The sequence below is a fragment of the Amblyraja radiata genome, chromosome 15 (assembly GCF_010909765.2).
Source record: "Amblyraja radiata isolate CabotCenter1 chromosome 15, sAmbRad1.1.pri, whole genome shotgun sequence".
Classification (NCBI taxonomy): Eukaryota; Metazoa; Chordata; class Chondrichthyes; order Rajiformes; family Rajidae; genus Amblyraja; species Amblyraja radiata.
Window position 1 is genome coordinate 27,379,786 of NC_045970.1, and position 14,710 is coordinate 27,394,495.

The 14,710-nt window shown below is 41.6% G+C and overlaps 1 protein-coding gene across 1 annotated transcript in view; it reads left to right on the plus strand.

Annotated features, from left to right (window-relative positions):
- nhlrc2 (NHL repeat containing 2) overlaps window positions 1-14,710 on the plus strand; it is an 80,956-nt gene that overhangs the window by 44,372 nt on the left and 21,874 nt on the right. Inside the window, exons 6-7 of the mRNA XM_033033915.1 lie at window positions 1,446-1,539; window positions 4,535-4,763. Of these exons, the coding sequence (XP_032889806.1) occupies window positions 1,446-1,539; window positions 4,535-4,763 (323 nt within the window). The remainder of the gene's footprint in view (window positions 1-1,445; window positions 1,540-4,534; window positions 4,764-14,710) is intronic.

A 14,710-nucleotide genomic window follows, 5' to 3' on the forward strand; every position in this document is an offset into this window, starting at 1 on the left:
CGCCTCAACGCAATATGTAATCTTTTTAAGTCCTGGCTAAAATATCTGCTCTCTAATTCAAGCCTCCTGCTGTAATTTATTCACTTCACTCTTGGTGGCTGTGCACTGGCAGCTGAGGGCCTGTGCTCTTGAATTATCTATCTAAACCATACCCTCTCTCTTAATGTTTAATAAACTCTTTTAAAGCTTATGTTCATCCATCCTATTATCCGTGGCTTGATGTCAATATTTGTTTGATAATGCTACAATGCAATGCTTTTAAAGTCCCTGCAAAGATAGAGATTGTTTAAACCATTAACAACAACCATGCTTGCACAAATTATTTTTAAGATTAATTATACTAATTTTAAATCAAGGTTAGTGCATGATCCTCTTCTAGATCTTTAATAAACATGTTGAAAATAAAGCCCCTGTCCCACTGCGGCAACCTAATTGGAGAATTTAGAAGAGTTTGCCCTCGACTCATACTCGCAGCGTGGTCGACACGAGATCCTAGGAGGTGTTTGTAACTCTTCTCCATGCTTGAGAGTAGTCCCCGCATACTCGAGGCCTCAGCTAGGTTGCGGCGTATTTTTCAACACGAGTAAAAAAAGGTCACCATTAAAAAAATCTATATTTTTTTTACTCATAGGTTTAGTCGATATAGGTTGTAGTAGGTCGGCATGTTATTCGTAGGTAATCGAGGGTAGTCGAAGGTAGTTGAAGGTAGTCGTAGATAGTCTTCAACATAGTCGAAAGAGGTCGAAGGAGGTCTTCAACATAGTCGAAGAAGATCGAAGGAGGTCGTCTTCACTCTCCACTATTCGGTGTCCAATTTTCCCGAAGCTAGTCGAAGCTAGTCTTCATCATAGTCAAATGAAGTCTTCTATATAGTCTGATGAGGTCTTCAACATGACACTTTTTCAAACTCTCCTAAATTCTTCTAAACTCGCCAATTAGGTCGCCGCAGTGGGCTTAACTGATCTTAATGCCTTTGGCAGAATATAAAAGTATTTAACATTTAAAATGCTGTAAAACTCTGTTTTTTTAAGGATGGATAATAAATGCTGGTCTTGCAAGTAATGCCCATATTTCTTTAAATGTATAGGTAGATAAATTGTGCAGCCTGTTGAACCTGCTTTTCTATTCAATAAAATCAAGGCTGAATACCTGCATAAATTCTGCTGTCCCATGTTATCCTCATTTCCCTTCCTTTAGTCCCCCAAAAATATTTAGATTTCAGTCTTGAATATCCTTGTGCATGACTAGATTAACTGTTTCAAAGATTTACATTCTTCTCATTGAAGTAATCTTCCTCATCTCAGTCCTAAACAATCAATCTCTTCTTCTGAGTTATGATCCCTAGTTCTAGACTCTCACATCTTTCACAATCTACCTTATCAAACTCTCTCAAAAAAATTATACTTTGAAATTAATTCCCAAACTTTTAATTGTTCTATATCCAGGTCATGCTGAACACAATCTTTTGTTTATTGCAATGGCCGGCACTCATCAAATATGGGTCATTTTTTTAGAAGATGGAAAACTTCCAGGTGGAACGTAAGTCATTAAAGATAATATTTTAGTAATTTCTGAAAGTCACCCTGCAGCAGTATTGAACTGAGTTAACTTACATAACCTTCATTTGGAGTTAAAATTAACAGATTGGCATTGATAGTTTTCTGTCAAGTGGTAATTGCACACTCTTTATAGAAGCTGCATGATTTAAATTCCAGTACAAACTGTGCGATGATGTGGCTGGAATTCCAAAGTCTCCAAGAATGCTCGTTTAGGTAGTGATATTTGGTTTCAGTTTTTCATTGCGTTATCATTTTTTCTTCTGTCTACATTAAAATGTTCATTAAGAAAAATATCTGCGTTTCGCCAAATTATTAATTGCATTGTAATGTATTCAGATTATGTAATTAAAAGAAGTGGTGCAATGTAAACTGAGTTTTTCAAAAATCATGCCTCTCAATGGAACGGTACAAAAAGGATATGGCTCAAGAATTGATCATTAGGTTCATGTATCCTAAATATCCAATCAAAATGACATGATTTTACTTGTTTTAATTGTTGCTCGAGTAAAACTTTGAAATATTTTGAGGTTGAAACTAATTTTCAAATATTTTTTTTTTGGTTCGAAAAAAACCAGGAAGACTGCGAAGGAATAGTTTTACCTAGAGTATTTCAGCTATTATATCAGGAATGGTTTAATTGGTGGAGCTGTCTATTTATATCTGCTAAATATCAGTAAATGTAAACAAAGCTTGAGAATGGAAACAATCTAATGGAAACAATCCACAGCCTAAGCTAGTTGCCATAATTTGTTCCGAGAGTGAATTGAAATGCTGTCTGCTATTAATTCAATTTTCCTTTGCATATTTGACTTTTTAAACTTTTTTTTGCGAGGCAAATTCTCATAATTCCTCCCATCTTATTGACCACTAAAAACAAATTGGTTTTCTCTCTTACACAGCATGAAAAAAGCTTTCGGACCTGTTTCACTTTCCACAGATGATGCTTCACCTGCTGAGAGCTTCCAGAATCACTTGTTTTATTAATGCAAAAAGTACACGTTATAGAGGCAGAATCTTATAGCGTGGAAACAGGCCCATTGGTCCAACTTGTCCACACCAGCCAACATGTCCCAACTATTCTAGTCCTAACTGCCCACGTTTGACCGATATCCCTCTAAACCTGCCCTATCCATGTACCTGTCTAAATGTTTCATAAACGTTGCAATAGTACCTGCCTCAACTATCTCCTCCAACAGCTGATTCCACACAGCTACCACCCTTTGTGTGAAAAAGTTACCTCTCGGGTTCCCTTTAAATTGTCTCATCTACCCCCGCCCCCGCCTTAAATCTATCACCTCCGGTTCTTGATTCCCCTACTCTGGGCAAGAGACTCAGTGCATCTACCCAATTTAGTGCACCTCTATAAGATCACCCCTCATCTTCCTGCACTCCAAGGAATAGAATCCTAGCCTGATCCTAGTTGCTGCAAGGGAATATGGAAATTTGGGACATGAGTGATTTGGGAAAGTTAACCAGACAGATTAAACGATCATGAAATTAACAGTGAACGGACTTGAGAATGTTGGAGTGAATGATGGGCATAAAATATGGTAGAGAATGAGAAGGAAAATGAGACTGAATTAGAGCGGAAAAGAACAGTGGGGCGTGTAAAGTTTTAAATGTTATATATTTTTAAATCACCACCCAAAATTAACATATATGGGAATTTAGACTTGTTGCCGCTGATTTCGCAGCTAGCAAACTTGATTGGGCAGTAATTCGTACACATTCTGAAAGGGTAGTTACTAAAATTGACATGACTTTCTCTGCTATGTTTAGTTCATTGCTACCATGTGGGAACTTTCTGCCATTCAATACAGTTCATGTCAAAGCAGACAGTAAGATGCCATTTTCCTGTAGCTAACAGGAAGATGACACATCTCAAAAAGCTCGCCTGAAGTTGTGGAGTCAAACAGAATGGAAACAGGCCATTTGGCCCAACTTACCCATGCCAACCAATGTGTTCCATCGACACTACTCCCACATGCCTGTGTTGGACCATATACCTCTAAACCGTTCCTGTCCATGTACCTATCCAAATGTCTTTTAAATGTTGTTATAGTACCTACAACTACCTCAACTACCTTCTCTGGCAGTGCATTCCAAATACGCACCACCCTCTGTGTGAATAGGTTGCACCTCAGGTTCTTATTAAACTATTCCTATCTTACCTTAAACCTATGTCCTCTGGTTCTTGATTCCCCTACTAAACAATCTTGTATGCCTCGATATGATCATCTCTCATCCTCCTGCATTCCAAGGAAAACAGTCCTATCCTGCTCAACCTCTCCCTATAGCTTAGTCCCTCAAGTCCTGGCAACATCTTTGTAAATCTTCTCTATGCTCTTTCCAGCTGAACAGCATCCTTCCTGTAGCAGGATGACCAAATCGGAACACAATACTCCTATTGCAAGTTACTGCATAGTTTATGCGCAAATAACACAGTATCATGGCCTCATGTCGTTAAACAGCAAATTTCTGCTATTGGTTTAGGCCAAAGAACAGCACTGGGAAATTTAGATGCAGCTTTTCTGTATCCCTGTGATCCACCAGGGAGTCCAAACCAAAAATAAAATCTAAAAGCATTCACATACCTCTGTGGCTGCTGCCAGTCTGTTCAGATGCATTCCAGGCAGTGTCACTTGGTTAATGTGCTTTCCAAAATAGTGGGGAATATGCAGAAGAAAGAAATTGCTATGTTGTTCACTATGAATAGGTACCAATTATTTTTTAGAGAACATGTTGTTCATTATTTGAATTGGATCACATACAGAAATTTTAAATCGTCTAAACTGTTGATCTAATTCAAATATTGCAGTAATTTGTGTATAACTTGTGTTTAACTACATAGCCTCGTAAAAAAAGAAAATATTTACATTTTCATTCTAAGTAAACACATCTAAAATGATGTAATGCAGCTTATATATTTATATTTGTTTTATTAATGTGCATATCAATTTACCTGTGCCTCCCAGTGAGTACAAGAAGGGAACTTGCGTTCGTTTTGCTGGAAATGGTCATGAGGAAAATAGAAACAATTCCTATCCTCGCAAAGCAGGATTTGCTCAGCCATCAGGCTTGTGTGTAGCTCCCCGGGAGTGGAATTGCCTTTTTGTTGCAGACAGTGAGAGCAGCACAATCCGTTCTGTATCACTAAAGGATGGTGCCGTAAAAAAACTGGTGGGAGGAGAAAGGGATCCTATGGTAAGTAAGTTCAACATTTTAAAGTGAAGTTTACATATATTTTGTACATAAAATGATGAAGCAAAGTCCTGTAACATACAAGATCTGAGACAGGTTCAGCTGCATCAATTATTTTCTTGTGGTATTTTGACTTACAATCAAAGAAATACAAAAATATTCAAATGGATGGAACGGATAGCGGCTACATCGCCAAAATAAGATGATTTTGCCACATTTTTCTTTATGGTGCCATTATAGGTTTAATTGGACAGGAAGATATTAATAGAATATGAGTGAGTGCTGGAAAGTGGCGCTGAGGCAAAGTGCACTTGTTATCATTAATTGAGCAGACTGCGTATGAAGGACAGAATGGCCTACATATCCTCCCCAGCTTACGATCTGTACATTGTACATTGCCTGTACATTGGGGTGAATATTGGGTATGAATTTGCTGGCTGCTGAGGAGCATGCATCTTCTGCCATGTGGGAATGCTGCATTTTCGACTTGCACACTGGGTTTACAAACAGGTTTCAGGAACGGAACACTGCTATAACGTATGTAGGACCTTTTTTTCCTTACTAATTCATAAAAGTCCAGTTTTTGTTTTATTATTGGTCGAAGTAATATTGATAACAGAAGAAACCCCAACAGTTCTGAACAAATACTTTCTCAAATCAGGATTTTCTTATCAAAATGATTTTAACTTCAGCAATAAATATGCTAGCGTCAGTGTTGATGTATTAGTACTAATTAGTATTAGTACTAATACTAATTAGTACTAATTAGTACTTAATACTGAGTATTAGTTTTGTCCTTGTGATGTTGAGAATCTGAGGACCTTGTACGTGGCAAGCAAGATTGCAGCCGCATTTGGAGTGCATGTTTCAGATTTGCGATTTGCTGTTTTCGATGAATTGTTCAACCTGGAGTCTCCTTATAATAGTCTGTTGGAGCATGGACTATGCCACACTTGAGCATGGAAACAATACTATCTACACAGTTTAGCAGACACTATAGGTAATTCCATTAAATAACTTGCAGGAATTGTTGGGAGAGATTGATTGTCGGAGCCAATTATTATCAATCTTTCAGAAAAAGGAAACAAGCAAGAAATTTCACTTTAACCACTGCAACCCAGGTTATATATTTCAATTACCACATATAGTGAACTAAATTGTCACATATCATTATATTTCTGGCTGGAATGCACATGGATTTCAAGTTAACAAAAGTGTTCTCTATAATAATGCCACTGAGTCTGAAATTGTATAGTTTACAAAAATACCAAAATAAAACAACAGACAAAATCTCGCACATTTAGAATGTTTAGGTCCTCCATCCTAATTATGAGAATAGGAAGCAAAAAGCAATTATCATCATAAACTTCATAAGTTGTGACTTAGCTTTTGCTGCAGAAAGGATGGATTCAGAAAAATCTGAAACATCAAGTCAAGTTTATTATCAAATTCACAAGTACGGTGGGATATAGGTACAATGAAAATCTTACCTGAAGCAGCATTACAGGCACATAGACTCAGACAAACATACAAAAACATAAATCATACATAACTTGTACATAAATTACACGTAAAAATCTGCAAGGTAGTAAAATGAGAAAACTCTTTATGAGTCAATACAGGAGTGGAATGAAGATTTAAAGTGACAGGCAACTGGAATCTCAATGTAAAGTTCACTCTTTGAAGGTACCGTCCCTTCTTTAGACTTTTAGACTTTAGAGATCTTGAGCGAAAATAGGTCCTTCGGCCCACCGGGTCCGCGTTGTCCAGCGATCCCCGTACACCAGCACTATCCTACACACTAGGAACAATTTACACTTTTACCGAAGTCAATTAACCTACAAACCTATACGTATTTGGGGTGTGGGAGAAAACCTACGCGGTCACAGGGAGAACTTACAAAACCCGTACAGATGGCACCCGTAGTCAGGATCGAACTTGGGTCTCTGGTGCTGTAAGGCAGCAATTACCACTGCGTCACTGTGCTGCTCCTTTTTTTCTAAGGTGCTGGAGTTTAGAAGATTGAGGGGGGATCTCATTGAAACGTACAAAATAGTGAAAGGCTTGGATAGAGTGGATGTGGAGAGGATGTTTCCACTAGTGGGAGCGTGTAGGACTAGATGTCATAACCTCAGCATTAAAGGACGTGATTTCAGGAAGGAGATGAGAAATGTCTTTAGTCAGAGGGTGGTGATTCTGTGGAATTCTTTGCCACAGAAGGCTGTGGAGACAAAGTCAGTGGATATTTTCAAGACAGATAGATTTTTGATTAGTACAGGTGTCAAAGGTTATGGGGAGAAGGCAGGAGAATGGGGTTAGGAGGGAACGATAGATCAGCCATGATTGAATGGTGGAGTGGACTTGATAGGCCGAATGGCCTAATTCTACTATCATATGACCTAAGGCATTATTGGTAAACTGGTGTGATTCTCACGTTCTCTGGTGTGATTCTCCACATTAAAGCACATTATTCTTTAAACTGATAGTCTCACATTGAGTGTGCCTCACACAACTTGGTAATGTTGATGTAGAAGTTCCGAATTACTATACTTTGACAGTAGAGGAGTTTTTGGGTCAGTCACGGTTGGTATAGTCCATGAGGATTCTGATATTTCCAAGTCTCACACTTCAGATTGTAGAATGAAAGTTACCTGTGCCTGGTTTCTTTTAATATGGGGAGCAAATGGTATCCCTGCTGATCTAAAATTTGGCCACAACCAAAAACAGTCACAGATGCAGAATTTCATTACCAACATCTGGGAAGAGGATATATCAGAGGATCTGAGTGATGCAGCAATCAGGATCAAGAAAGGATTCAAATTTGATTGTGATAACCACTGAGACATCTCCTTGGTGTGTGCCACTGCAAGGATCCTCAACCATCTTCTCCTGGTGGCTGAAGAGTTATCCCCAAATTGTAGTAAGGAGTGCATTCATTTATAGATGCAGCAGATAGGATCTCCACCACATACTAAGTTCAAATGAAAGGAAGACAACAGCACCGTGAGGATGTTCATCCCTACTAAAGTCTTTTACACCATCATAGGAGGGAACAGTGGGCCATTCATCTCAAATTCAGTTAGCTGTAGAAATTCATCTCCACTTTATTTATGGTTCATGTTGGCAAGTAAGAAATGATCCTAACCTACAGCAGAGCCAATTTCAATGATTCTCCATCACTCCCTAATTTGTTCTTCCATCTCCATTAACCAGTTCCCTTCTCAGGGCACTTCCTGCAGGTAATTCAATATGTATCATAGAATGATACAGCACAAGAACAGGCTCTTCGGCCCACCAAGTCCATGCCGAACATGATGCCAATATCCCTCCATTCCCTTCGTATCCATGTACCCATGCAAAGGTCTCTTAAAAGCCACTATCATATCTGCCTTCAGGAAGAAAGGTTTCGGCCCGAAACGTTGCCTATTTCCTTTGCTCCATAGATGCTGCTGCACCCGCTGAGTTTCTCCAGCCTTTTTGTGTACCTATCATATCTGCCTCTACCACGACCCCTGGCAGTATGTTCCAGGCACACACCATCAACTGTGTAAAACAAAACTTGCTCTGCGCATCTTTAAATTTTGCCCCTTGCACCTTAAAACAATGCCCTCAAGTATTTGATGTTTCCATCCTGGGAAAAGGGTTCTGTGTCTATCCTATCTATGTTCTCCCATCAACCTCCGGCATCCAGAGAAAACAATTCAACCTCACCCTATACCTAATGCCTAATGTAGGCATCATTCTTCCTGTTTTGGGGTGATCAGAAGTACATGCTCTAAATATGGCCCAACGGAAGTCCCATAAATCTACACCATGGCTTCCTGACTCTTATTCTCAAGGCCCCATCCAATTAAGGCAAACATACCATATGCCTTCTTTACCAATTTATCTACTTGTGTTGCCATTTTAAGGGAGTAATAGACTTGGCCCCCCAAATCCCTCTGTACATCAATGCTGTTAAGGGTCTTTCCATCAATTGTATATTTTTGCCTAACATTTTATCTCCCAAAGTACAACTCCTCGCTTGCTCGGATCAAACTCCACCTGCCATTTGCAAGACTCTGCCATAACATTTTACCTTGTGCTTTCCCACCATCCAGAGACCTAAACAATGGTGGGTGGAAAGAGCACAGTAGGCCCTGTAAATCACTGGAAGCTATGAAATGCATGGATTCTTCAATACTGTCAAGGTCATCTATAGACAGACTCCACTCTGCTGAGAGCCAAGAACTTACCACAAAGAGATCAGTCAACATCTACAGGAAAGAACAGTTCGAAGACCTCCTCAGCCACAATTCAGATCTTGACATGAAAGTCCTGTTCTCTTTTTCTCAAAAGCCAGTTTGGTTCTGTTTTGCCACTAGTCCTAACAAGAAATCGAGAAAGCCATTTCACAACTAAATAACTCAAGAAATGTATTGTACACCCAAAAGAACAGAACAACCTGTCACTTGCCCAAGCAGTTGTCCCCACGTCAACCTGTCACTTGCCCAAGCAGTTGTCCCCACGTGCCTTAAAACCGCCTCCATCGTGCCGGTGCCAAAACATTCCACTGCGGCAAGCCTCAACGACTTCCGCCCAGTTGCACTTACTCCCATCATCACCAAGTGCTTCGAGAGGCTGGTCCTGGCGCACCTCAAAGGCTGCCTACCCCCCACATTGGATCCCTATCAGTTTGCCTACCGCAAGAACAGGAGTACCTCTCCCACCTCGACAACAGAGACACTTACGTAAGAATGCTGTTCATCGATTACAGCTCAGCATTCAACACCATTATACCCTCTAAACTGATCACCAAACTCGGTGATCTGGGCATCGACCCCTCCCTCTGCAACTGGATACTGGACTTTCTAACCAACAGACCCCAGTCTGTTAGGTTAGACAAGCACACTTCTTCAACCCTCACCCCAGTTTGGCTTTCTTCCCAACCAATTGTTCAAGCGCTTTTGATTGCAACATGCGCCTTAATTTAGTTCAACAAAGAAACTGACAAGTTACTAAAGAACCCTGTGTGCTGAGCCCCCTCCTCTACTCCCTCTTCACCTACGACTGCACACCTGTACATGGTACTAACACCATCATCAAGTATGCAGATGATACAACGGTGATTGGCCTCATCAGCAACAATGATGAGTCGGCCTATAGGGAGGAGGTCCAGCTCCTAGCAGCATGGTGCGCTGACAACAACCTGGCCCTTAACTCCAAGAAGACCAAGGAGCTCATTGTAGACTTCAGGAAGTCTAGGGGCAGCGCGCACACCCCCATCCACATCAACGGGACGGAGGTGGAACGTGTTTCCAGCTTCAGGTTCCTGGGGGTCAACATCTCCGATGACCTCTCTTGGACCCACAATACCTCAACACTGGTCAAGAAGGCTCACCAGCGTCTCTTCTTCCTGAGGAGACTGAAGAAGGTCCATCTGTCTCCTCAGATTCTGGTGAACTTCTACTGCTGCACCACCGAGAGCATCCTTACCAACTGTATCACAGTATGGTATGGCAACTGCTCTGTCTCCGACCGGAAAGCACTGCAGAGGGTGGTGAAAATTACCCAACGCTTCACCGGTTCCTCGCTCCCCTCCATTGAGTCTGTCCAAAGCAAGCGTTGTCTGCGAAGGGCGCTCAGCATCGCCAAGGACTGCTCTCACCCCAACCATGGACTGTTTACCCTCCTACCATCCGGGAGGCGCTACAGGTCTCTCCGTTGCCGGACCAGTAGGTCTAGGAACAGCTTCTTCCCTGTGGCTGTCACACTACTCAACACTGTACCTCGGTGACTGCCAATCCCCCCCCCCCCCCCGGACACTCCTCCCACAGGAAAAACACTATGACTGTATGCATGTAAATAGATTTATTTATTGAAATCATATTCTATGTCGCTCTTCCAGGGAGATGCTAACTGCATTTCGTTGTCTCTGTATTGTACACTGACAATGACAATTAAAGTTGAATCTGAATCTGAATCTGAGTAAGTAAGCATTCCTGGAGACCAAAGACTGCTCTGGTTCTGGCAACCCCAACCCCTGCTTCAAACTTCAGTTCTGCCCTTGGATGAGTATTGCATACTTCCTCAATCAAAAATGTGCTGCTTTGGTATTGGATCACAGATAGGAGTGTGTGGGTCAGGGATGGCTGGTGAACATGGACCCGGATTGGGTTTGATTGGGGAAGAGCCTTGTGCTACGGTTGATGGAGATTAAAGGAGGAAGGGTGGGGTGATGTACTCTGGCTCTGTTCTATGGGATGTATGGGGAGAGGTTCGAAGCAGAAAAACATGGTCAGAGTTTTATTGCAGTGCTGCAAAAGAGGCATTGTGTAAGCTATTATACTGTCCTTGGCACTTTCGATACAGAAATATTGTCAAGGGCCCGATTGTCACATGCTTAGAAGTGTCCTATTTTCCTACTGATTTTCCAGAGTGATGCAACATGATCTGAAAATGATTATTATCAAGATAAAACAAAAAACAAATTTCAATCAAATGACACTGGAAAGAAAAACACAATGTACTGATAAAGGACGCAAGGTGATGGAGTTAAGGCCCTGTCCCACTTATGTGCCCTTGGCATGCAAATTACGCGACCTTGTCGTCGCGTTAAGGCGCACGGGTATCGTGTGGCCGCGCGGGGCCGGTCCCACTGAGAAGCGCGGAGAGGTATGGAGTTGTGCGGCGCTCCGAAATTTTGTAGCGAACGAAATCTTCGCACGCCACCGGCCTGTCGCGTAACTGACAGCCAAAGTGGGACAGGCCCAAGACCATGGCGCGACGCAACGTCTCACCTCCAACAGCAACAGAAGCAAGGAAACGATCGTTGAGCTCGGCCTGGGGCTCACGGCCGTTGCGGTCCAGATCCGCCCCCACTCCTACTCCCAGAACGGGGCCAAGAAGATTGAAGATAGACACAAAATGCTGGAGTAATTCAGCTGGACAGGCAGCATCTCTGGAGAGAAGGAATGGATGCCGTTTCGGGTCAAGACCCTGCTTTCAGACTGAAGAAGGGTCTCGATCCGAAACATCACCCATTGCTTCTCTCCAGAGATGCTGTTGGTTCCGCTGAGTTACTCCTGCATTTTGTGTCCATCTTCAAATGACGTCACGCGCTCCAGACGGCTGTGCGGACGCATGAAGTCGCGCACGACCTTCGCGGGACCGTCGCGCCTCAACGCAACCACGAGGTTGCGTAATTAGCGTGCCAAGGATACGTAAGTGGGACAGGGGCTTAACTCAGCAGGTCAGGCAACATCTCTGGAGAACACGGATAGGTGACGTTTCGGGTCTAGATCCTTCTTCAGACCTGAAATGTTCTCCAGAGATGCTGCCTAACCCACATAGTTATTCCAGCACTTTGTGTCCATTTGTGTATTAACCAGCATCTGCAGTTCTTTGTTTCTACTACGCGCTGATGTGCCGTACAGCTGCTTTTCACTGAAAAGTGCAGTCATGCTTACTTTTTGATCCATTATCATTCACAACCAAAATAGATCTCTAATATGGCAACTTTCTTAACGTTTGTCCTCGTCTTTGTTAACTTTCATCGGGTCTTTTAGATAGTATACATAGTATACATAGTTTTGACCTTGGCTGTTGCCTTGTTCCTAGTAAGCTGCATTATTGACTTCTGGGAAAAGTACAATAGAATACCAGGCAGGATTCCCGCTTCACTCCTGCTCTTCTCAGTCATGTCCCAAAATTCCAATTCCTAAATCATGGAAGAGCCTATTGCGTAAATCAGATAGGCATTCCTACTTTTTGTATGCTTGTATTGACTGGAATGAGAGATATGTGGATCATCCAATTCACCAACCAACAAATAGAACCTGGTACCACAGAGCCCTACACTTGGCATCAGATTATGTTTGCCTGACTCTAGCTATAATGTTGAATGCATTGCAGCTTTTGAGAGGATTTTACATTATTTAAGCAATAAATAATGGTAGACATTCACTGGGATTACTATGTGGAAAAAGGATCAAGGAGAAACATTTTAATCATCCCATTCCAATCAAGAACGGCTTCAGCAGAGGTGGTGTGACAAACTTGTTCAAGCCACAGGCTGTTCAACCATATCAATCAAACGTAGCCCATCTTGTAATTTCAGGCCAATTCTGTAAAGATCATGAGTTGTTTGTGCTTCCCCTATTATGCTCTGATCGTCTAGATAAGGGGAAGTCCAGAATGTACAGTTATCGTCACTTTTGTGGATTGGGACTCAGAAGCGACCTGAGTTGCCTTTATGTCAGTTACCTCAGCTTTCCACACTTCACACCAAGAACAGACCTATTACTGGACTGAAGACGACCATGCCTCTGGGCTGCTATCCCAGGGTACATTTACAGTTACAAGCTGCCAGCCATTTTCGAAATTTGAATGCTTGGATCTCCCATTATAGCTATCTCTAATATTTAAAGTCTACTACATAGTGTTTATAAATGCTTGACAAAATTTATATCTGAACTACTACTTTCCTCTACAGTATTAGCTTGGTAATCTCTAAGTACCAGGCTCAATATGGGTTTTCCATAAATTATCTTTGATAAGCTAAACTCCAGGTGTTTAGCATTCAGACATAAACTCAATGCACTGGTTGCTGCCTAAAACTGACAGGACCTGGACAGGACAGGAGCTGGACATTCATTCTTTGAGGGAATAAATATAGAACATTTTCAAAACGGTTTTAGGTGTTTCATCACCCAAAAAGGAAACTGTTTAAAAGGGCCCTTCTGTGGATTGCCATAGTAACAATCTTTCTTTCTGCTTTATTTAATATATTGCTCTGAACTCATTCCCCTTATTTCTTTTCAGTCATCAGCGGAGTTATTGACTGTCACTGCACACTTATATGCTGAGGCATTTGCACGTCTACCCATATTTGGACAATTGGCTAATCGGAGCCTGTTGTCAGGAAGCTGCATATGTATGTCTCTAGTCTCCACAGACAGGAATGCTGTATCGCACTGTATATCTTTCATCACAAAGTTAAAAAACAGTGAATGTTTTGATCTGGTGGATTGATCTGTAGGCTTTCAATAGGTTATATCATTATTTCAAATTTATCATTATCACATTCTTGAAACCTGATATAAAGAGAAGTTTGACTTCATACATGAAGATAAATCCATGTATCGGTAATAATTATTCATAACTGCCAGCTTTTTGATTGCTTAAGGTACATCATTTTTATCCCGTCAGTACATTTCAGGGTCATAAAATTCAAAGATGCCACCCCAGAGTAATGTATTTTTGGTCTGATGTCAGCAGCTATATTTTACCACCTGCTCTATCTGAATTGTTTGTTGAATGATCGGGGCAAAGAGCAGCAGCAGCCAGAACAGTGGCACCTCAGCTGGTTTTGTTGAACAGCAGCGTAGGTCTGAGTCTAGGCGAGCAATAGTGATAAGTGACTCTGTAGTTAAGGGTACAGGCACACATTTCTATGGCTGTGAGCAAGTCTCCAAGATTGTGTATTGATTCCCTGATGCTAAGGTCAAGGATGTTTACTGAGTGGCACAAGACATTCTGAGAGGTGGGGGGGATAAGCAGCCAGCGATCGTGGTCCATTATTAATACCAATGACACAGGCCGGAAGCAAAATTAAATGCTGCAAAGAGAGTTCAGGGAGTTAAGTAGCAGGCTAGGGAAGGGAAAATTATTAGGTAGGAGCTGGGGACAATAGGGAGCAGTTTTTATTGGGTCTTCATCTGACGTCTGGGAGCATAACACAAAGTGCAGGATTCATTGTTCAAGATTCCAGCACCTGCAGTTAATTTTGTCTGACATTTGGGAATCATTTAAAGACGAGCAGATCAGCGTTCAGGACTGGCATATTCTGGGTTAGGAGGAAGGATAGGAATGGCAAGGTAAGGGAATCTTGGACGATGAGAGAAGTTGTAAATTTGGTTAAAAAGAGAAAGGAAGCATGTGTAAGGTTTAGGATGATTAAGTCACACTCG